The sequence below is a fragment of the Myotis daubentonii genome, chromosome 12 (genome assembly GCF_963259705.1).
Source record: "Myotis daubentonii chromosome 12, mMyoDau2.1, whole genome shotgun sequence".
NCBI classification, from domain to species: Eukaryota; Metazoa; Chordata; class Mammalia; order Chiroptera; family Vespertilionidae; genus Myotis; species Myotis daubentonii.
The window spans coordinates 42,151,290-42,176,199 of record NC_081851.1 but is presented as its reverse complement, the minus strand read 5'-3'; the positions used below and the strand labels follow the sequence as shown (position 1 = coordinate 42,176,199).

General features: G+C 42.0%; 1 protein-coding gene across 1 annotated transcript in view; it reads right to left on the bottom strand.

The window, feature by feature from the left end:
• The window catches only part of RAB1A (RAB1A, member RAS oncogene family), a 41,060-nt gene extending 17,231 nt beyond the window's left edge, over nt 1-23,829 (bottom strand). Inside the window, exons 1-2 of the mRNA XM_059659646.1 lie at nt 23,581-23,829; nt 2,834-2,906 (exon numbers count right to left, since the gene is read on the bottom strand). Coding sequence (XP_059515629.1) covers nt 2,834-2,906; nt 23,581-23,603 — 96 coding nt within the window. The 5' untranslated portion in view covers nt 23,604-23,829. The remainder of the gene's footprint in view (nt 1-2,833; nt 2,907-23,580) is intronic.
• Between the last annotated feature and the right edge of the window lie 1,081 nt (nt 23,830-24,910).

Genomic DNA, 24,910 nt, shown 5'->3' with positions numbered 1-24,910 from the left:
TCAGGTGTTTTGTTAGAAATACTTATAAATGCTTTGCTAGAATTCATATAAACCCCTAAATGACTCCTATTTGCATGGCTGAGCCACTGCACATGCTCTTCCTTCTGCTCAAATTCTCAGTTTTCCCTTTCTGCATACCCCAGCCCCTGGATCACATGGCAATTTTTACTCACGCTTCAATTTTGAGCCCAGGCAATAACTAACTGTCCAAACATTCAATTCCTCAGCCAATAGTTAAGAGATCCTTTCCTCTGTGCTCCCATAGCTTACTATACATTTCTTTACAATATCTTTTGGGCCTGGTATCTATTTTGGGGATCCAGAAATCAGTATTTTTTTATAAATGCTCCTGGGTGATTTTACTGTGTAGGTAGTACTGAAAACCTGTAACTTAGATCAATAGGTATTTCAAAGAGGATTTTCTTTGAAACACGAAATTCTCAGACTATATAGCCACTTTCATCAAAAGATACCATCTGCCCAGCTGGCACAGCTCAGTGGTTGAGGATTGACCTATGAACCAGGAGGTCCTAGTGTGATTCCTGGTCAGGGCAATGCCTGAGTTTCCGGCTCGATCCCCAATGGGAGGTGTACAAGAGGCAGCAGATCAATGATTTTCTCTCTCTAAAATCAATAAAAATAAATGCATATTAAAAAAAGAGATACACCAGTCCCTCCCATCTACCAAGAATTGCTGATTTAATACTAGGAGCTATTATCAATTTTAGTATTTGCCAATTTAATAAAAATTAAGTAAAATCTAATTTTAAGTCTTTAATTACAAATAAAATTGAACATTTGTTCATATTTAATTTGTATCTCTTCTTTTGTGAACTGCCTACTCATGTATTTACCCATATTTCTATTAGGACAAGCATATTTTCTTATTAATGTGTAAGTGTGCTTTATATACTGACAATATCATCCCTTCCTCATATTTTTCTTGCTAGTACCATTTGTTTTTATGTTTCACATTAATTTTAATGCAATCAAATTTAACAATCTTTTCTAATTTTTTTTATCAGAATACTCTTTCACACATATTAAAGAATCACCTATGTGTTATTCGAGTACTTCCATGATTTCATTTTTTATAATGTAATTATTTTTAATGACATTAATATCAACATTTATCTTATCAAAAAAAGTCATATTTATTTTTTGAGATGCTGCCAAGCTCTTAGTGGTGAATTATAAGTTTTCTAAAATTCCAATTTTCTTTTAAAGTTTGAATTTTATTAAAGGCAGCGAATGCTGCCAAATATTTTCCTTTAAATGACAATCTCAGTTCATTTGAGAAAATGTCTGCCAATACCCAATTCTACATAACTATAGTTTGTCTATCAGTTGTTCTTTCAAGTTAAAAAAAAAATTGCTTTTCTTTTCCTTGAGACAACTAGACGAAGTGTTTTATGCGTATTCCTCATTTCTTCACAACATATTTAAAAAAGAATACTCAAGGAACAAGATTTTTAGAATAATCATTTTTACTGTTTTATCAAAGACACTCTTTAGTGAAAATGGTTTTTTCCCCCTGTAGTGAATAGAGGTGAATACAATGAGCATGAATAGAGTCTGGGGCTTAGCTTTGCCTTGATACGCTGTGTTAATGCACCAGCAGTTTCACCCTACCATTGCTTTTGCATCGTCAGAGCAAATATCAACACAGTGAAAAAGGCAATTTATTTATTTATCTTTTTTAGTACTAAGTAATTATTTACTTAGTAAATACAGTAGGTCCTTGGGTTACATCAGAGATCCATTCCTACAGTGCAAAGTAATGCGATTTTCGCCATAAGTCAGAACCCACCTACATAAGCATCTACATCACTCACATCGAGCACATGCACAGCAGTAATGAAGTGAAACAGTAAATTTAAAAGAAAGATAACAATTACTGACCTTTACTTGTGGTAAATAAATAATAAAAAACATAAAGCACATATGTACATACATCGAAATGACGGAACTTTTTTTTTATAAATAAATGGGAGATGGCGACGTAAGCCGAGGACTGTCTGTACTAACAGCTTAGTATTATTAAGACAATAGTTTTGATCTCATGGACAACCCACTGGGAGGGTCTTGATAATCCCCAAGGGCCTTTAGTCCACACTCTGAGAACCAAAGATATGAGACAGAAAATATGCTAAATTCGAAGGCAGTTGATAAATACTATAAAGGAAGCTGTGAGTTCATTAGGTTGAAAGTCACTTATCTGTTGATAAATTTCAGCATATAGAGCACCATTGTCAAAATGTGCCAGGCCTGCTTTTTCTTTTTCTTTTGCTAAACTTTTACTTGAAAAGTTGTTTTCCATCAAGTTGCTTTCAACACAGGCCAACTATTTTCCCCTTACCTTACTACCCAAGTTGGAATGAAACATTGTTTGACCTCTACCAAGACTATCAACTCTGATTTTATAAACCACACTTTGCTGGGTTTCTTTTAAGAACAACAGCATTTCTTTTATTTAAGACTCAAAGGTATCACTAGGGGTGTATACTCGGAGACTTTAATACAGGGGTCCTCAAACTTTTTAAACAGGGGGCCAGTTCACTGTCCCTCAGACCGTTGGAGGGCCCGACTATAGTTTAAAAAAAAACTATGCACAAATTCCTATGCACACAGCGGCAGCAAAAACACACGGCGGGCCAGATAAATGTTTTCGGTGGGCCGCATGTGGCCTGCGGGCCATAGTTTGAGGACCCCTGCTTTAATATATAAATTCTGGAAGATTTAGTTTATTGTGAATAAAACAGCTTAATCTTTTGTCTACCTAGAAAATGTACACAGCATTAATTTCTTTAAAGGCATTTCAATTTCAACTTACTGCAAACCTAAGAAGGAGGCAGGACTTTCCAACTCCAGAGTCTCCAATCAGAAGCAACTTGAATAAGTAATCACTGCAAAAAGGAAAAAAAAAATCACATTAATAAAAGGCATATTGTATTGTAAATTCTGCAACAAAAATATACCAAGAATAATTAACAGCTCACTGAAGAAGACTACAGCTCTTGAAAAGCCTATGAATAGCTTAAGAGAAGCCAAAATTGCAACCAACAGCAGAAGCTCTTTTGATGAATCACTACACAGGACGGAATTATGTAAAAGTAAAATAAGCAATGTCACCAATGATCTGAGATCAGTGAACTACTTCCAAGGAAAGAATGAAATAAAACATAAGTGATATGCTTTCTTGGAGAGCCCAAAGAACTATGCTAGATAAATCCCACTCCCTTTACAATATTAGGATACAGAGTTAACTTTCCATTGCTCTTGCCAATAAAACAAATCTCTCCTCCTAATTCCAAGATCAAATCATTTTTTCATAGCAATTTTCCAAGGGGCATTTATGATCCTTCCCTAGCATCTACCTGGAAGTCCTACCTTTAAAAAAAAAAAAAAAAGGACCATTTAACTTCTGGTAACCCTATATGATAAATATTTTAAACTAAAGATGTGGTAAAATCCAAGGCTGTTTGCCTGGCCAGCGTGGCTCAGTGGTTGAGCGTAAACCTATGAATCAGGAGGTTACGGTTCGATTCCTGGTAAGGGCAGATGCTTGGGTTTGGGGCTTGATCCCCAGTGGGGGGTATGCAGGAGGCAGGCAATCAATGATTCTCTCTCATCATTGATGATTCTATCTATCTCTCCTTTTCCCTTTCTCTCCGAAATCAATAAAAATAAATTAAAAATAAAAGGCTGTTTTATGAAAACACACAACTTGAGGAACATTCTAAGCTTGTATTAAAGCATTCTTCAGAAAACATTGAAAGCTAGGCTCTGTTTATGTACATTGACCATTGCCAGGCCTGACTCAAAGACCATCCCCAGAGATTCCTCTATGAACCTGAAGACAACAGACTATCTGCCCATGGTTTCCAAAGGAACCCCTCACAGATCCTTCCTAATTCTGACCAGTTCTATTAAGCAATTTTAAAAGGTTAAAAACCAGGGGTCCTCAAACTTTTTAAACAGGGGGCCAGTTCACTGTCCCTCAGACCGTTGGAGGGCCAGACTATAGTTTAAAAAAAAACTATGAACAAATTCCTATGCACACTGCACATATCTTATTTTGAAGTAAAAAAACAAAACGGGAACAAATACAATATTTGTATTTGTATGTGGCCCGCGGGCCGTAGTTTGAGGACCCCTGGTTAAAAACGATCCAGAATTTACAGTTTATTATTTTAGAAGACATGAGTTGCAATTTTGTTCTTTGTGATTTTGTTTTTAAAAAATGCTACCTATGTAAGGTGAAACCCAAGTATCATTCACAATTTAAATTAGGATTACAATTATCACATTTACATGTAAGCAAGATGTAAAACTTTTAACAGTGATTATTTTTTTGAATATTCATTATTACCCAGGCTTACCATGATATGTGTTACTTAAAACATATCTTTTTGGTTATACCAAGTTACCAAAGTACACTTATTGTCCCTAATTATATCTCAAGGAAAGGGGGGGAGGGGGGAATCCAAAGTGCTCTAATCAGCAGCAAAATAAAGTTCACAGAAAGAAATAAGCTTTAAACAAGTAATTAAGAAGGGAATTGAAGCACAGGATGAACTAAATAACTAACAGCCTTTTCAGTTTGACATCCTAATGAAAAAAGGGGGGAAGCTAATGACTGTAAAATTTTACCCTTAATAAATGATTAATACATAATACCATACAACTTTTATTGGCAATACAGTTTCTGACTGACTTTAGCACTATTGATAGCTTCCTTCTTAATTAGGTTAAATTCTTAAGGATGCTGAACATCAGCAATGAGTAAGTACATGTTTTACATTTCAGGCGCAGCCGGTATGGCTCAATGGTTGAGGGTCGACTTATGAACCAGAAGGTCACGGTTCGATTCCCTGCCAGGCATATGCCCAGGTGGGGGCTTGATCCCCAGAGTGGGGTGTGCAGGAGGCTGCCAATCAATGATTCTCTCTTGTCACTGATGTTTCTATCTCTCCCTCTCCTTTACTGTCTCCGAAATCAATAAAAAATATATATTAAAAAAAGAATTTACATTTCAGTTAGCAAGAATAATCGCACCATTGATACCACTATAATTACTTAGTTTTTAACAGAAATTTCAACATAACAGATGCTCTGAATTTATCAATCTCCCTCAGCACAGTGCCAGGCATCCAGCAGACATTCAATTAACATCCCTTGAATCAGCTGTACTGGAGCCTGTTACAATAAAGGACAGCCTTGAGCCACAGATGTTGCCCAGGGTAGCATCATTACCTTAAAGAGCAATTTCTCTATTTCAGAGTAATCATAAGGCTGGAAAAAACATGAATGTTCCCTAATTATTACAAATTACATTATGGTTTCAAGAAAATAATAGTTGGAAGCATTTCAGATCTTGCAACCCAGCATATGTTGTCAGTTTGGCTCAAATAAACTCATAAAAATTCCTTACAGGTTTTGGAATTTTTCTTTTAAAGTGCTAGAGTGTTATTTCAAACATTAATTTATGAGTTTTATGAGTTTATGATAATATAATGTTCACAGCCATTATACATAATATGACGAATTGAGTCCTCTTCTTTATAATGAGATAGTACTCAGTATTGAACAAGATTCTAGTTAACACAAGTTTGAACTGCACAGGTCCACTTTCACACACTTTTTTAAAATCCACATTGTCCATGAGTCAACAGCTGGGAATTTGCATAAGCGGAGGATCCACTTAAGGTATATGCAGATTTTATACTGTGCCATTGGTTCAAGGGTCAACTGTATTTTGTTCTCTCCCAAACCATTACTACTAACATGACAAGAGACATGGAGAAAGGCAAACAAAGTCAAACTCACAAACTTCTTTCCTTTTTTAAATATACACACTAAGAGAATGTTACTTGCATTGGGACAAAAAAATAATCACTGTTAAAAGATTCAAGAATACTATAGCAAATGTTCAGACTATTGTTTCTTTATTTCCCAAGAATCTGGAATCAGGCCTGGCCAGTGTGGCTCAGTGGTTGAGGGTCAACCTATGAACCAGGAGGTTACAGTTCGATTCCCTGCCAGGGCACATGCCCAGGTTTTTAGTCTAAAATATAATTTTGCTAGGTCAGAAATCTGTAGTTACAACTGTAATCACCATTCTTATATATTAGATTAATCTAGTAAATCCTATACACTGCTCCCAAATCTGAACTTCCTTTGGTCATTTTCATGTCTAATCCTATCTAATAAAAGAGAAACATGGTAATTGGCGTACGACCGCTACCCTTCCCATTGGCTAATCAGGGCAATATGCAAATTAACTGCCAGCCAAGATGGCGGCCGGCAGCCAGGCAGCTTAAACTGAACATGAGGCTTGCTTGCTTCAGTGACGGAGGACTCCAACGTTCCCCACCTGCCGCTGCCGGCCTCTGAGCTTGCAGTTTAAAAAACATTGTAACAAATATAGAAGCTAAACAAAACCCCAGAAACCAGCTTTCAGAAAGCTGGGATCTCAGAGCTGGAGTTGATACAGAGTTTCAATTATAGAACTGAAACAAACCAGATACCTGTTTTCAGCAGCTGAGGCCTCAGAGCTGGAGCCAAGCCTCAGAGCTAAAGCTGGCCCAAAATAAAAAAAGAAAAAGAAAGAAAGGAGCAGTTGGGAGTTCAGTCCCAGCCTGAAAACAGCCCTCAGCCCCTCACCCAGACTGGCCAGGCACCCCAGTGGGGAACCCCACCCTGAAGGGTGTGTGACCAGCTACAAACAGCCATCATCCCCTCATCCAGGCTGGCCAGGCACCCCAGTGGGGACCCCCACCCTGATCCAGGACACCCTTCAGGGCAAACCAGCTGGCCCCCACCCATGCACCAGACCTCTATTCTATATACTAAAAGGGTAATATGCCTCCCAGCACCGGGATCAGCAGAGCTGAGAGGCCTCCTGGCACCGGGATCAGCATGACAGGGGGCAGCGCCCAAACCGCTGATCGCCATGAGGCTCTGTGTGTGACAGGGGGCGGGGCCACAACCTCCCTATCCGCCCTGCTCTGTTCATGACAGGGGAAGGCACCCCAACCCCCTGATCACCCTGCGACTCTGTGTGTGACAGGGTGAGGTGCCCCAACCCCCCCACCCCACTGGCCCTGTGTGTGAAGGAGTAGAGCCATAACCTCCCCATCGGCCCTGCCCTGAGTGTGACAGTGGCAGCGCCCCAACCCCCTGATCGGCCCTGCTCTGTGGGTGATAGAGGGCAGCGCCCCAACCCCCTGATCCGCCCTGCTGTGTGTGACAGGGAGCGGTGCACCAACTCCCCTATCGGCCCTACTCTGTGCGTGACAGGGGGAAGCTCCCCAACCCCCTGATGAGCCCTGCTCTGTGCCTGACAGGGGGGAGCTCCCCAACGCCTTGATAGACCCTGCTCTGCGTGTGACAAAGGGGAGCTCCCCAACCACCTGATTGACCCTGCTCTGTGTGTGACAGGGGGGAGCTCCCCAACCCCCTGATCGGCCCTACTCTGTGCATGACAGGGGGGAGCTCCCCAACCCCCTGATCGACCCTGCTCTGTGTGTGACAGGGGGGAGCTCCCCAACCCCCTGATCGGCCCTGCTCTGTGAGTGACAGGGGGCAGCGCCCCAACGCCCTGATTGGCCCTGCTCTGTGCGGGACAGGGGGCGGTGCCCCAACCCCCCAATCGGCCCTACCCTGACCGTCAGTCACTGAGGGTGGCATAGCAACCTCCCAATCCGCCCTGCTCTGTGCATGACAGGGGGCGGTGCCCCAACTCGCTAATCGGCCCTCCTCTGAGCCCGACCAGGGGCTGCACCTAGGGATTGGGCCTGCCCTCTGCCACCCGGGAGCAGGCCTAAGCCAGAAGGTCGTTATTTCCCGAGGGGTCCCAGACTGCGAGAGGGCACAGGCCGGGCTGAGGTACCCCCCCCCCCAGTGCACAAATTTTTGTGCACCGGGTCTCTAGTCTATATAATAAAAGCCTAAGCAACCATTAAGGTGGAACAGCCAGAAAGACCCGTCACTATGATACAAACTAATCACCAGGGGGCAGATGCTCAATGCAGGAGCTGCCACCTGGTGGTCAGTGCGCTCACAGGGGGAGTGCCTCTCAGCCAGAAGCCGGGCTCATGGCTGGCGAACACAGTGGCAGTGGCGGGAGCCTCTCCCACCTCCTCGGTAGTGCTAAAGAGCAGCAAGCCAAGCAGTAAGGAGCAAGCAGGCGGGTGATAAGGAGCAAGGGCTCCCGGACTGCAAGAGAAATGTCCGCCTGCTGGGAGTGGGCCTAAGCTAGCAGGCGGACATCCCCCGAGGGATCCCAGACTGTGAGAGGATGCAGGCCGGGCTGAGGAATGCACCGCCCCCCCCCCCCGCCACCCAGTGCACCAATTTCATGCACCAGGTCTCTAATTTGCTATAACCCTTCATAGTCTATCCCCCTAAGTAGTCTAGACTCTATTTCCCCACTCTTGTTTGACATAACTATCTGTGAAGGTAAACTGACTCATCTGTGTATCCAAAATCTAGCACTGTGTCTTTCACAAAACATGTGCTAAGAGATCAGAGGACATTCTAATTTTGCATTTTAATCAACCTTTCTCATTGTGAAATACAAATAACGAATATTTATGGCCATCTCTGGTTAACATTTGGGGCAAAATACTAGAGGGAAAAAATGGATGGAAACATGGCATGTTAAAAGAATATGGGAGCCAACCTGAAATTTCTCTCAAAGGCCAAAGCAGAACAATATGAGCCACAAAGTAAACAACCACATGCTATAATCCAAGCAATAAAATAGATATTCATGCTTCTATATGGGTATAAATAATTAAATAAATGAGAGAGAAGACACAAATCTTCCTTATAGGAGGATTCCAAATAATACATGTAGAAGAAACGAGAGAAATAGAAAATCACCAGATCATCACAATAATAACTATGACAGGCAAGATCCACCAATGAATGCTAACATTAATGGATGCAACTTCTTTTTTTTTTATAGGTGTGTGTGTGTGTGTGTGTGTGTGTGTATATATATATATATATATTTATATTTATTATTGATTTCAGGTAAGGGAGAGGGAGAGACAGAAACATCAATGATGGGGCAGGCTAAAGAGGTCCATGGAGGCGGGGGTTGGAAGAAGACATATGTAATACTTTCAACAATAAAGATTTTTTTAAAAAAATCATCAATGATGAGAGAGAATCATTGATCAACTGCCCCCTGCACATCCCCCACTGGGGATAGAGCCCTCAACCCGGGCATGTGCCCTGACCGGGATCAAACTATGACCCCTGGTTCACAGGTTGACACTCAATCACTGAGCCACACCAGCTGAGCAATAGATGAAACTTTTAAAGAAGAAACAAGTTATTTGCATGGCCTCAAAGTATGTTTCCCAAAATATTTATTGCTGTGGTGATTTTAACATATGCTATCAAATTTGTTAAACGCTCCTACCTCTAAGACAGTGGTTCTCAACCTTGGCTGCACATTAGAATCACCTGGGAATCTTTTTAAAATCCTGATTTCTGGGCCTCATCCTCCGGAAATTCTGTTTCTTTGTTATGGGGTGGGCCACAACATTAGTAACAAAGAAACAGAATTCCTGGAGGATGAGGCCCAGAAATCAGGATTTTAAAAAGATTCCCAGGTGATTCTAATGTGCAGCCAAGGTTGAGAACCACTGCTCTAAAAGATGGAGCTTATTAATTCTCTTCCCTTGAGTGTGGGCTCCTAATGATTGCTTTCTAACAGAGTATGGAAAGAAAAAAATATTTAACTTCATAATGGGAAAAACCTGACAAATGCAACCTTAACTAGGTGATCAAAGGGAACATCACCAACCAGTGTGGCTCGGTTGGTTGGAGCATCATCTTATGCACCAAAGCAAAGGGTTCGATCCCTGATGAGGACACGTGTAGGAGGCAACCGATCAATGTTTCTCTCTCACATCACTGTTTCTCCCTTTCCTTTCCTCCCCTTCCCCTTCCCCTTCCCCTTCCCCTTCCCTTTCTTCTTTCTTTCTCTTTCTTCCTTCCTTCCTTCCTTCCTTCCTTCCTTCCTTCCTTCCTTCCTTCCTTCCTTCCTTCCTTCCTTCTTTCTTTCTTTCTCTCTCTCTCTCTTCCACCCCTCTCTCTAAAATCAAGAAATGTATCCTCAGCCCAGCTGGCATGGCTCAGTGGTTGAGTGTCCACCTATGAAACAGGAGTTCACGGTTCGATTCCCAGTCAGGGCACATGCCTGGGTTGCGGGTTCGATCCTCAATATGGGGGTATGCAGAAGGCAGCTGATCAATGATTCTCTTTCATCATTAATATTTCTATCTCCCTCTCCCATTCCCCTCTCTCCTCCCTTCCTCTCTGAAATCAATAAAAATTTATTTTAAAAACAAACAAAAAAACATATCCTCGAGTGTTTATTGATTTAAAAAATTTACTAAAACAGATTTTGGTTCAAAATTTTTTAGGTAAAATGCTTTTCTTTTCATTAAGCTACCATACTGCATAATATATGAAGCAGGGGATAAATCTGCTTTCTGAATCTAAAATGCTACTGGGAATTCTAAAATCTCAAAAGAGATAGTTATGTGAAACACTGTATGTGAAAAGATTATATATAGAACACTTTATTTAGTATAACCCATTTTTGTTTTTAAAAAATTGTGTACACACATAAAGATTTGGAAAAAATTGACACTTCTAAATTATAGTATTACAATTGATTGATATTTTTCTTTATACTTTTTTTTAAGTCTACAGTAAGCCTGTGTTACTTTTATAACCAGAAAAGATGTTGAGGGGAGAAAAAAATTTTTAATGAGAGCGTTTGTTCAATGACTTAACACCCTTACAAGTTCATTCAGCTCACCTGCCATAACACAAGTGATTTCTAGGTAGGTAGAGGAGGTCAAGGTTGTAAGCAGATAGCACTGGCATATTCCCAATATAGCCACAACTATAACTTTTTGGATTAAATGAAAATATTTTTCTTATTTTATGCAATAAAATTTGGATTATTAGACATAGTTCACAGATCAGTGAATATTTCACAAGAGAAAGTTGATGGACACTAACACAACTTTTAACATTCCACCTTTTGAAAAGATATAACAAGAAAGAAAAGATAGTCCAGCCAGTGTGGCTCAATGGTTGAGTACCAACCTATGAACCAGGAGGTCACGGTTCAATTCCCAGTCAGGGTTCAATTCCCAGGGTGCGACTCAATCCCCAATGGGGAGGGGAAGTGCGTGTACAAGGCAGCCGATCAATGACTCTCATCATTGATGTTTCTATCTCTCCCTCTCCCTTACAAGAAATCCTATCTAATAAAAGAGAAACATGGTAATTAGTCGTACATCTGCTACCGTTCCCATTGGCTAATCAGGGCGATATGCAAATTAACTGCCAGCCAAGATGGCGGCCGGCAGCCAGGCAGCTTAAACTGAACATGAGGCTTGCTTGCTTCAGTGACGGAGGACTCCAACGTTCCCCACCTGCCGCTGCCGGCCTCTGAGCTTACAGTTTAAAAAACATTGTTACAAATATAGAATCTAAACAAACTCCAGAAACCTGCTTTCAGCCAGCCGGGATCTCAGAGCTGGAGTTGAAATAGTGTTTCGATTATAGAACCAAAAAAAACCAGATACCTGCTTTCAGCAGAGGAGGCCTAAGAGCTGGAGCCAAGCCTCAGAGCTAAAGCTGGCCCAGAATAAAAAAAAAAAGAAAAGAAAAAAAGGAGCAGTTAGGAGCTTCAGTCACCCGCCAGCCTGAAAACAGCCCTCAGCCCCTCACCCAGACTGGCCAAGCACCCCAGTGGGGACCCCCACCCTGATCCAGGACACCCTTCAGGGCAAACCAGCCGGCCCCCACCCGTTAACCAGGCCTGTATCCTATATAGTAAAAGGGTAATATGCCTCCCAGCACTGGGATCAGCAGAGCTGAGAGGCCTCCCGGCACCGGGATCAGCGTGACAGGGGGCAGCGCCCAAACCCCCTGATCACCCTGCGGCTCTGTGTGTGACAGGGGGCGGGGCCACAACCTCCCTATCTGCCCTGCTCTGTTCGTGACAGGGGAAGGCGCCCCAACCCCCTGATCAGTGCTGTTCTGTGCCTGATAGGGGGGAGCTCCCCAACCCCCTGATCGCCCTGCGGCTCTGTGTATGACAGGGTGCGGCACCCCAAATCCCTGATCCGCCCTGCTCTGTGTGTGACAGGGTGCGGCATCCCAACCCCACCCCCCCACGGGCCCTGCACTGTGTGTGACGGGGTAGAGCCGTAACCTTCCCATCGGCCCTGCCCTGAGTGTGACAGTGGTGGCGCCCCAACCGCCTGATCGGCCCTGCTCTATGGGTGATAGAGGGCAGCACCCCAACCGCCCCCCACGGGCCCTGCTCTGTGTGTGATGGGGTAGAGCTATAATCTCCCCATCGGCCCTGCCCTGAGTGTGACAGGGTGCGGTGCCCCAACCCCCTGATCCGCCCTGCTCTGTGTGTGACCGGGGGCGGTGCCCCAACTCCCCGATCGGCCCTACTCTGTGAGTGACAGCGGGGTGCTCCTCAAACCCCTGATGGGCCCTGCTCTGTGCGTGACAGGGGGGAGCTCCCCAACCCCCTGATCGGCCCTGCTCTGTGCGTGACATAGGGGAGCTCCCCAACTCCCTGATCAACCCTGCTCTGTGCATGACAGGATACGGAGCCCCAACCCTCCAATGGGCCCTGCTCTGTGAGTGACAGGGGGCAGCGCCCCAACCCCGATTGGCCCTGCTCTGTGCGTCACAGGGGGTGGCACCGCAACCTCCCCATCGACCCTGCCTTGAGTGTGCAGGGGGCGGTGCCCCAACCCCCCAATCGGCCCTACCCTGACCGTCACTGAGGGTGGCATCGCAACCTCCCAATCCGCCCTGCTCTGTGCATGAGAGGGGGCGGCGCCCCAACTCCCCAATCGGCCCTGCTCTGAGCCTGACCAGGGGCTGCACCTAGGGATTGGGCCTGCCCTCTGCCAACAGGAGCAGGCCTAAGCCAGCAGGGCGTTATCTCCCGAGGGGTCCCAGACTGTGAGAGGGCACAGGCAGGGCTGAGGGACTCCCCCTCCCCCCCGAGTGCACAAATTTTTGTGCACCAGGCCTCTAGTCCTATATAATAAAGAGCTAATATGCTAATTAGACCAAACAGCAGAATGACCATATGGACAATCTTCTGGACGAAGCCAGGGCTAAGAGGGCCAGTCGAGGCAGCCAGGGCTGCGAGGGCCAAGCCCCTTGCATGAATTTCGTGCATTGGGCCCCTAGTTTATCATAACGAAACAAAGCAAAAAAGACAAAAGTAAAACAGAAGATGACTAAAAATAATGTCTAGTCATCTAATCAAACACTAGCCCCAAAATACAAATTTTCCAGTATCAGTTATAAGTATACCATTAAGGCCCTAGGCAGTTTGGCTCAGTGGATAGAGCATCAGCCTGCGGACTGAAGGGTCCCAGGTTTGATTCTAGTCAAGGGCACATGCCCAGGTTGCAAGCGCAATCCACAGTATGGGATGTGCAGGAGGCAGCCAATTCATAATTCTCTCTCATCATTGATGTTTCTATCTCTCTCCCTCTCTCTTCCTCTCTGAAATCAATAAAAAATATTTTTTAAAGTATACCTTTAAAAGGGCCTGCTATTTTTAAAAGTTCAATGGAAACTAAAATTTGTTCTCTTTCATGTAGAACTAATTTACCTGCGTGATAGGCACCATGTTATTTTACCTTTTATTAATGTCATACTTGTAAACAGCCTAAAACTAGATTCACATCAAATTTAAAACAAAATCATGACTATGAATGATATTAATTTATAGTGGCCAAATAAAGTTTAATTCACTATTAAACTACACACTATTTTATTAGCCTTTGGGGTATGGAATGACTAATAAAAATTGCAATAATTGTGTCTAACATCAACTTTCCTTTTTCACTTACTTTATGCTGAATAGAACACAATTCAAAATTGACCATCAGGATAGAGAAGAGAGGCAAGAACTTTTAGCTACTTCATATGTTTCTATATTGTCTGAATTTTATAGAACACATATTAGTTTTATGGCTAAATAAAAGTAAATAAACCTTCAGCTATGGACAAAAGCAGCCTGTTAATCAAAATAAATAATCAATTGCCAAATTTAAGGCAAGAGCCAAACAATGTTTTTTAAAACTATTCCCATAATCAACCCCTACAACTGCATGTTTTTCTTTGATATTTGGAGACAACCGATTAATTCTCCAGGTTCCATTTTAGCTGTTTAGAACAGTGTTACAAAAATTCAAAATGGAAAATGAGGGAAATTTTGATAGTACTGAAAGAAGTGGCAAGTCATGCAAAAAGACAAACGACTACATAGATGGTCTTACAACCTACATACCAAATATTTGCTGAGAAACATACCAAGGAAGAGGTGTAAATGTCCTCTACCTCTTTACAGTTCAAAACCTGCATGGTGAGGACACATTTGTAATACCTTAACCAATAAAGAAATTAAAGATGAAAGAAAAAAAAAACTTGCATGGTTTTACAGCTGAATAGACTGCATTTGAATTCAAGTACCATTGCATACTAGCTATGATTGAGGTAAGGTACTCACCAATTTCCTCATCTGTAAAAAGATTCTATTAGAACCCTCTACCACCCAATTGGGCTTCTTGTTGGGATTAGAAATAATGCCTCGAAAACCTCTAGCACAGTGCATAGCACAACTATTGTTGTGGCAATTACTATTAATTTTCCTTCCTCCATTCAAACCACAAGGAAACTTGATGAAAGCTTTAAAAGCTATGGACAAAAACTTTGAAGCTATTCATCTTCTGTCCAGAAGATGGATGACAAGTATCACAACTTACCAACTAATAGTTATAGGTACTATGATCATACTGGTCACGACTCTCAAAACCTAGGAACTCTATAGTAGCATGGACTGCAGCAAGTGTGTCCTCTTCAGCAAAAGAAAGGCAATTCTCTGCTTTACTTGCTTTACTCACAGAAAGACATCCATGATTTCTAAGGCCCCAAATAAACATATTAAGGATAGTCATGAGGACAGAAAAACTGAGAATAGATACAATAATTAACTTCAAGCCTAAAGAAGTTTTAAATATCAACCCAAAACAAGATATGAAGGACAAAAACAAAGATCCATTCATAATATGTAACTCACAAACCCTTCTTAACATTTTAAAAAGACCTCTCTGATCATGAATTTTAAAAGTAATTGAATAAAAAATAAAAATTAAAAAAAAAGTAATTGACCACAAAAATGTTAGTTTCCTAATTAACTGGCTTAAATTTTAAATTCTCAGAAGTTAAGCACACATTGTAAAACTGGAAACAGCATATCTGGACTGTGAATTCACAGGTCCTTGAGTTAAAATTTCAATTCTGTTTACTCAGAATTCCCTTTCCAAGCCATTTAATTCTTCCTCTTTTTCCTCATCCGTAAAACTAGGGCACTATTTCTTCATGGAATTAAGGGAAATAATGTACATACATAATTTTCTGGCTGCTGGTAGGAACTCAAATTGTTAGTTGTTGACCTCCTGCCAGAACTAGTTAGCATCAAGGGTTCTGGACAGTCCTCCTCAGTGCTCTATTCCTTTCCAACTAAATCAAACATAACTAAAACTTTGTTAAAAAACAGAAATCATTAAGCCCCTCCAAATCTTTTGCACTGTCTATCCTGTCATCCTAATTCTTTAAAAGTACCACAAGATTTAATTTGTGTTAATACTGTTACTTTGATTATGCCTGTTTGAACATGAGTCATCTTCTTAACTAATTGGCAAACACCTAGGAGCAGAGTTCATATTTCATAATTAAAAAACAAAAACAGAAAACCTCTCAACTCCTAGCATACTCTAACTGATGGCTGTTTTCTTTATCAAGCCTTTTTTCAAGGTGAAATTAGCTCTGTGTGTGTATACATATGTATGTATACATATACTTTCACTGGAAGATTTTACAAGTCTGTATTGAAAAAATAGTTAAAGCAGACAAGATCATGAAACCACCTGCTTTTACACATATTCTAACATCCATCCCTTACTAGAATGAGCATGTCAAATAATGTCTGTACAGTACTGTACAGTTTACTCTTAAGAATCAGAACTGAGGTAGAACTAATCACATTTTATAGACAAAGGAACAGCCTCAAAGGCATAAATGACTTGTATGAGGTAAGTGACAGTCTGAACTTAATCCCAGGGTTTACAACTCCAAATAGTATATTCTTTTATCATACCGCATTCCATCAATAACATATTTTATATACTGAGATGATAAAATGTCAGTATGGAGATGATAAAATGTCAGTATGTTAAGTCCTATATGTAAAACCTATCAGAATGAATCAAAGCATCTATGAACTAGCACACTGAACTTGACCAAATATAAAGAAAAGTATGGCCCAGTCAGCATGGCTCAGTGGTTTAGCTTTGACCTATGAACCAAGAGGTCATGGTTCGATTGTGGCCAGAGTACATCTCCGGGTTGTGGGCTCAATCCCCAGTCGGAGACATGCTAATAGATGTTTCTCTCTCACATTGACATTTCTCTCTCTTTTCCTTCCTTTCTCTATAAAATCAGTAAAAGCATACTTTTAAAAAAGTTAACTTAGAATATCTGTGTTAGTAAATAATTTAGCTCAACTCAAAAGATCATGGTAAATTTTGGAGTTCAGACTTCATTAGCTTTAGTAAGCAATGAACACAAATGTTATTCATGAGGACAGGTGCTAGCCACCAATATACACGATGTATATTTCACAAAGTTGCTTCAAATGTCCTTTTATAAATCTAGCTATTTAACTATTTTTATAAGTTCACCTTATCCACGTAAGACTATACTACACATGGCTAGGCATTTATCTTAACTACAACCATATGAACTTTAAAGTAGTAAAGACACTAGAGATGACCTATTGTTCTTAATGTGAAAGCTAATGTTCTATGAACTCAGTGTGCCTTTGTTTCAAGACTCTTAGAAACACTTCATTTATTAGTAACTTAATGAGGAACAGAAAGGTAAGCATTTAAAAAAAAAGGGAGCCCTGACAGGTTTGGCTCAGTGGATGGAGCGTCCGCCTGCGGACTCGGGGGTCCCGGGTTCGATTCCGGTCAAGGGCATGTACCTTGGTTGCAGGCACATCCCCAGTGGGGGGTATGCAGGAGGCAGCTGATCGATGTTTCTCTCTCATCAATGTTTCTAGCTCTCTATCCCTCTCCCTTCCTCTCTGTAAAAAATCAGTAAAATATAAATAAAATAAAAAAAGAAAAAGAATCGAGGTCAAGGTTCAATTCCCAGTCATGGCACATGCCCAGGTTGCAGCTGGATCCCCAGTGTGGGGTATGCAGGAGGCAGCCGATCAGTGATTCTCTCTCTTCATTTCTGTCTTCTCTCTCCTCTCTCCTTCCCTCCTTCCCTCCCTCCTCCTTTCCTATCTGAGATCAATAAAACATATATTTTTAAAATAAAATTTAAAATTTTTTTAAAAGGAAGAGAAGAAAAGCATAGACTAAGTCATCAAAATAAAGCCATGCCCAAACAAGTCTCACATTTTAAAACTAATTACTTCAGAATACCAGATTTAAAGTTAAACTTTTGTCACTCAGGTTTCCACATTTCAAAAGAATGGTAGCAAACATTCTCTTTTCTGTTTCCATTCTCCTAAATCAGGCATTCGTAACTTGAGGTTCATGAATAGGCTCAGTCAGTGTGAACAGATTGCAACTTTATGCAAAATATTATGAGTATGTATGCACATAGGCAGCAGGCCCACAGGGGTCATCAAATACTCCTAAGAGTACATGACCATAAATTGGTTAATAACTACCGTACTAAATAAAGTTACTAGAAAACACCTATAGGCAGAAAAGGACAAAGGATAATTCTACTTAAATTATATTGTTATTCAAAAGAAATACATTCAGACAAGTTAAACCCATTACTGAATTTATTTGTAAAGCTCACAATCTGAGGTACAGACCCTAGCCAAGCAGCTAGCACAAAGAGTAAGCGCTGATTAAACAAACAGTAGCTATTATTATTTAAAAATACCTCCAAAGACTAGCTCCTCTTCTGAGCAAAGGCACTCACACTTTACCTGTCACAATTAAGAACCTACAAACACAGAATATAGTAAACTTAATTGGAACCTATCACAACCTTGAATTTAATAAAGCAGGGTGTTCTGACCAACTGCGCCAACCTGTCATAAAAGTACCTAGAAAAACGTCCATTTCCTACTACTTTGTACCTTACTTCTTCACATGTTTAATTCAGTCAGTCAACAAACACTTGTTCTCAGGCTTCTTAAGGCGTTAGGACTACTTTTCCCCCCCAAATATTCCACCATTACTCTTTTATAATCCGAAACACTCACAGGGTGGTTCCACAGAAAAGCCAAGCCCTAGACTTTCTTCCCTAAATTCTATTTCAGACACCAAAAAACAGCAATCTAGGCCCCACCCTCTACAGGAAAACAATGGAACAGTCTTGACCTCACCCTCTCCCTGTAAGATTTTTTTTTTTTTAAGTGTGGGCATTTTGCCTAAATCTCAAAACTCCAAAATGTAGTCCAGAGAGTAGTAAAACTGATAAACTACACATCTAAAATATTTCATGCACTGTCATCCTACACCCGTTTTTTTTATTTCTCTTCACCTTATTTTTTTAACAGATCTTTAAAAATATCAAAACCTTAAAAAGCACCTTATTTAATCCATTTTCATATTAGAAAAAAAAGAGTAGATCACATTAGCAAAAGGAAGCTATTCTTAACAATCAAAAACAAAACTTAACTGCAATTAGTAAAATCATCATATAAGTACAGTCAAAAGTTGCCAAGGAGAGAAAACACACACAACACAGCCAAAGGATTGCTAGTAGGATGTGAATATAACAAGATTTTAGGTCACAAGTAAATTACTAAGATTGCTTTCAGAATAAAAAACAATTTAAAAATTACTCAGAAAGCAAAATTCTCTTTAAAAGCCAACTAAAGAGTTGGCAAGAGAACACTTGATCCTCAAGTTCATCCATCTTTAAGATATTTTTAAATTATTTGCTAGAATATGTAAGAAACTGTCAACATCTCTTATTTTAACTTAATTATGATGAAAAGGAATAGAAAATTTTTTGTTGTAAAGTTTCAGTTATCTTTAAATGATCCTACAATGCCCTAGCTGGTTTGGCACAGTGGATAGAGCCTCAGCCTGCGGACTAAAAGGTCCCGGGTTCAATTCCAGTCAAGGACACATGCCTGGGTTGCAGGCTCGATCCCCATTAGGGGGCATGCAGTAGGCAGCCGATCAATGTTTTTCTCTCATCATTGATGCTTCTTTCTCTCTCCCCCCCTCCCTTCCTCTCTGAAATCAATAAAAAATATATTAAAATAAATAAATAAATAAATGATCCTACAAGATCATTCACTGACACAAAACTCTTAAGATGTATTTTGTGGAGATTCTATATAGCTACTGGAAACTTACATTACCCAAAGAATTACATATGTTGATTATCTACAGACATTAAGAAATCATATTGATACTGAAAATACTGGTTACTTTTCTTCTCTAAACTTTTCTGAATTTTTCAAACTTCTACCAACACTACCAAAAGTCAAGACAACTGACAAAAACAACTTACTTTTAGATTTTCAGCTTTTCTAATAAAAAAATTCTAACTAAAAATTATATGAAAGCCAGTAATGATATATACTCATTAGAGAAAAATACGTACTGTTAGATAGATAAGAGACCTAATTAACCTGCTTTTACTTTCAAATCCTTAACTTAAAAGATAGATTTATTCAGCCCAGCTGGTGTGGTTCAATGGTTGAGCTTCGACCCATGAACCAAGAGGTCGAAGGTCAGGCCATATGGGGGGGGGGGGGGGGTTTCAGCTCATTACTCAGTAGGGGGCCTGCAGGAGGCAGCCAATTGATGTTTCTCTCTCATCAATGTTTCCATCTCTCTCCTCTCCTCTCTATAAAATCAATCAAAAACATGTATTTAAAAAAAGACTTATTCAAAGCATAGTGCTGCCAAAAAAAAAAAAAAAAAAAGTCATATGTTTCTTGAGTCTTCCATGACAGATGAGAAAAGTTCGAAAGAATGATTAAATCTTGAGCCATGGTCTCAATATCTGGAGTCATGATTTTAAAAAGCAAATAAAAACTAAAAACAAGGTAATTACTATAAACATTTTTCTGTAATTAACTGGCGTATTCACGATAGGTACATGTACTTTATTCTTAACACATTCCTTATAGATCAGGAGTTCTCAAACTACGGCCCGCGGGCCACATGCAAATGCAAATATTGTATTTGTTCCCGTTTTGTTTTTTTACTTCAAAATAAGATGTGTGCAGTGTGCATAGGAATTTGTTCATAGTTTTTTTTTTAACTATAGTCCGGCCCTCCAACGGTCTGAGGAACAGTGAACTGGCCCCCTGTTTAAAAAGTTTGAGGACCCCTGTTATAGATGAAGCAGCCAAAATGATTTTCTTGACACTAAAAAGCCCACTAGAAGCTAATGGATTAGGAAAAATGTTTATGGCACGAGAAAAATGTTAAGTATTTGTTAACCAGTGTGCTGAAATAATCACTGCCTGCTTCACTACCTAGCTCAGGAAATCAAAATCTTTCTTCAGATCTCAAAAAAAAAAAAAAAAAAAAGCTGACACTTTCCATCTACTTTTCCACTGTTCAGATTCCACTTCCAGTTGCTTTTTGTTTTTGTTTGTACTTGAAATTCAAGTGAGTCAGTTATTACCCTTAATTTCTACCACAAAGATAACTTTAGGGGTTGTCAATTCTCCCAAACCAGAAAAATAACATGGAAAGGAGTCAAAGGCACAGCTTAAAATTTAATCAGTGATTGATATGTTTCTTATTCTTACTCTAAAACCAAAAGCTTACAACTTGAAAATTATAAAATAAAAGCACTCAGTAATAAAACTTTATCAACAAGTAATCTTATGTCAACCAATACAAATCTTAATTTAAGGAAAAAAAAATAAGACTTTAAAATTTTAGAACAAAGTGTTAAAGTAAATGGACCTGTGTGGCGGTGATAAAAGAATTCTTTCCTTTTTTTCTCTATTTGCCATTTTTTTCTATTTACTTTTATAACAAATTTCATTTAAGACAAAGGAAACTGCTTAAGTCAGAGTGCGAATAATCTGCTTGCTAGTTGCCTTTGTGATGTTCCATAATAAAATATCCATCACTTCCTCTCACCTCAAGTAATTTTCACTGATGCTTTTCCAAAGGTTTTCCCAAAACTCTTACATTATTTTACTAGACACAATATAGAATATAAATACAGTAGGCCAGGTACTAGCATACTTGATGCCAGAAAAATATAAACATGGTTTCTGGGTTTGGTTCTGTTGAGGTCATTAATCCAGAGAATGAAAAGGAAGGATAATTTGGCACCGTCTTTAAGAATTACTATCCTTGCTGCTTATTCTCCTTCCTTCTTACCCCTTGAAAAATCCTCTGCTTCTCCAAAACAATTGCTAATAATTCCTGAACAGGTCTCTTTCCTACAAAGCCTTCCTGAACCCAACTAGCCAACCACAACCCTCTAACCTCCTTTGAAAATTTGCTGTTCCAATCCATGGTGCACATCTGGAACTTGCTATATGTACAGGTATTTGACATACATACAACCTATTCTCTATATTCCATTATTAGCTCCTTGGGAGAAAGGATTACATGCCTAAATCCTAGCACTACTAGAATGTCTTACATGATAGTGATGTACACCACTTAGTGTGCTCTTGTTTTTCCAAACTCTTTTATATACTAGTACACTTGAACCTCACAACTACTCCTATTACCCTATTTTTAAGGAGAAACAAAATCACAGGCTAAATAATTTGTCATGGTTCTATTAAATTAATCTTCAAAAATCTATTTACAATAGTAAATATATGTAGCAAATATAAGAAACCTCCGGAACACAAGAGGTTTACAAACCTCCAGAAAGTGGCAAATCCATGTACTTTATTGTTGCCAGGAAAACTAACCTCAAGTTCAACTCTGCCCAACTATGCAAAACAAACTTTGTCCTTGGAGCCCTTTATAAAGATATTTAAAAACTGCCAACATAGCAAATACGGCACCATGAGAACACTATCCTCAACTTCTAAAAAGCTTATAGTATTTTAACAAAATACTATGGCTTCTGTTTAGTACAAAAAGGGGACATTTCAGCATCAAACCACAATATTACAAAACTTGAAGTCAGAATGCATTTTGCAAGAACCATGTGACACACACATGACAGTCAGCTAAACTGATGGGTGGACCTTGAAGGGAAAACGTCTAATTGACCAAAGCAGCAAATAAACTCAACTTCTAGAGCAAATACTAACTTTTGCTTTAGGGAGAAAAGAAAAAAAAAAAAAAAGTAAGTTTACCCTGTCCCCCAAAAGCCTTCTGACACTGAAGAGGAATGCCAATTAAATCTCCTCCAATTATTCATTAATTTATAGATACAAACTGTAGGAGGGTTTTTTAAGGGCCATTAAGAGAGCCCAAACACAGTCTTCCCACGGAAAGTGAGCAGCAGTGCCTAGGAAACGTGCCAGGTGTGTCCCATCTGCCGTGGTGACTTCTTGACTAAGCAAGAAAAAGAAATGCATTAACTTTTCATGACACGTCATGGAACCTCATTCCCTATCTGCAAACGTCCAAGGAGGTAATCCAAAACCTGCAGATCCATCATAGGACCGGCCCATTCGTTTCTTTTTTCAACTTCACAGCAAGGTCTTCCTTTAATCTGGTCATATCCGATACATGCTCCTACGATTAGTCTTTCTCTTTCTTGACCTACACAATGCAAAATGACTTTAAGTGTCCTCTAGAAAAAAAAAATCACAAATGCCTAGGCTTTTTAGGAAGGCAATGGCGAGTTCTTAAAGAACTCCGGGAAATAACAAAAAAAGACAACTAAAAATTTTAAAACGCTTCTCACCATCGACTCATTCCCCTCAAATCCCACTTAGCCCTGAAAAACATCCACATTACCGGCAACCTGGCCGAGAAGGTGGAGAGAGCCAACAAACTCAAGATTTACAAGTAAACTGGCCTCCGCCCAGGCGATCTGACAGCTCCGCCGAGCGGGCGCGGGGTCCGGCAGGGCCCCCCGCAAGCGCTGTCCCTCCCGGCCTCTCCCCCGAAGAACAATCCCCCTTCCGAAGTCACAGCCCCCGAAGTTACCCTTCCCACCGCCCGCCGCCGACTCCCCCACGCCCCACCCCGCTCAGCCCACGGTCCCTCCGCGTCAGTCCGACACTCCGGCGTCCGACACTCGGGCCTCCACCCGGACCCGGACCCGGACCCGGTCCAGGCCCGGCGGCTGGCCCCTCCAGCCCGACCCCTCCCCGAGGCCGCCCCTCCTCCGTCAGACAATGGGGCCCGACTCCCAGCCGCCAGCCTCTCCTCCGGCCCCATCACCCTCCTCTCAGCCCGAAGGAGGCCCCCACCCCGTTCCCTGCCCTCCTCGCCCCCTTTCAGCCTGCCAGAGCTGGCCCACCGACCCAGCCGACCGGTGCTCTCCTGCACTCACTATTCGGGATTCATGCTGGACATGTCACTGCAGCTGCCGCCGCCGCCACCGCCGCCCTTGCTGCTGCAGCCGCCGACCTGACTCTCCGCGCCGCCCCGGGTAGTCGGAGAGGAATGAGATAGGCTGTTCCGGGAGAGCAAACGTCTTCCCCCACTCCGTCCCCTTAGAACACACTCAGCAGCCGCCGCCACTCAGCTATCGCTTCCACCCAAAATGGCCGCCGGCGAACCAGGAAATAGGGAAGCCTGAGACGGAGGGGCCTTTACATAGCCCAGAGGCGGCCGCACCGCGTGGCATGCCGGGAGAGAGTGTTGCTAGCACTTCTGCGGGCGCTGGGGGTTGACGGTGCGGCTGGGAGGCCGGGACTCAACTTCCCGCCAAGCCCCGCGCTCCGGGCGCATGCGAACTTGCGGGGCTGTCTCCCGCCCCATTCCCCACTCCCTCACCGCCGCCCTCCGCTCCTCCCGGCGCCCCGCCCCGCTGACTCGCTGGCTAGGACTTCGCTCGGACTCCCCCTAGCGGATTGGCTGAGGCCGGGCGGCCCTGGTGATGTCATCAGTGAGACGTGGCAGCCGGGAAAGTCAGCACCCCAGAGGGGAGGGGGGAGGGAAGGGGCAGTAGGCGGTGCTGGCGGCGGGCGGAGAATGGGGGTGGGGGCGGTTCTGGGGACTCTGCTCGGGGAAGAGAGAGGGGTCGGAACCCGAGGGACGGCGGGAGTGCGGAGGCGGGGAGGGGAGGGGGCTGGAGGACATTGGCGGCGGGTCCTGCGTCCGTCCCGGGCGCCTTTGCTGGCTTCCGCCGTCCTGCTGGTCTCAGGACGTCCCTCTAAGGACGGAGAAGGAGTCGGGGGCGCGCTGCAGAAAGCGGCGTCTCTGGGGAACGCGAAGCCCTTCTTTCAGTTTCCCTCCTCACTCACGTTACTGGCACTATTACTTTCTTTTTTCACGTCTTACTCTTTCCTTTGATCCCTGCTCTGACCTCCGCAGCCTGGATCCTGCAGTCACCTCCAAGCAGCCGAACTACTTCTGTCTTCCCTGTTCCAGGCCATCTCCACACGCACAGCCAGATTGATCCTCCTGGATGGAACAGCGCTTCCATCACGACTCCACAACTTTTAATGGCTTCACCTTCCGTGCACGGGACCCGGAATTAACAAAAATTGCAGGATGTTCCTGTCCCGGTCTTAGCCGTCAGGTTGAATTGTACTTATTTTTAGTTGAAACTCCGGGAGTAGTACGAACTCATATTTTGGTCTTAACAGCTCTCTTTAATCAGCTCGGGAACATAAATCACTAAACTGTAACATGCTATCTTGGGTTACTTCATTACA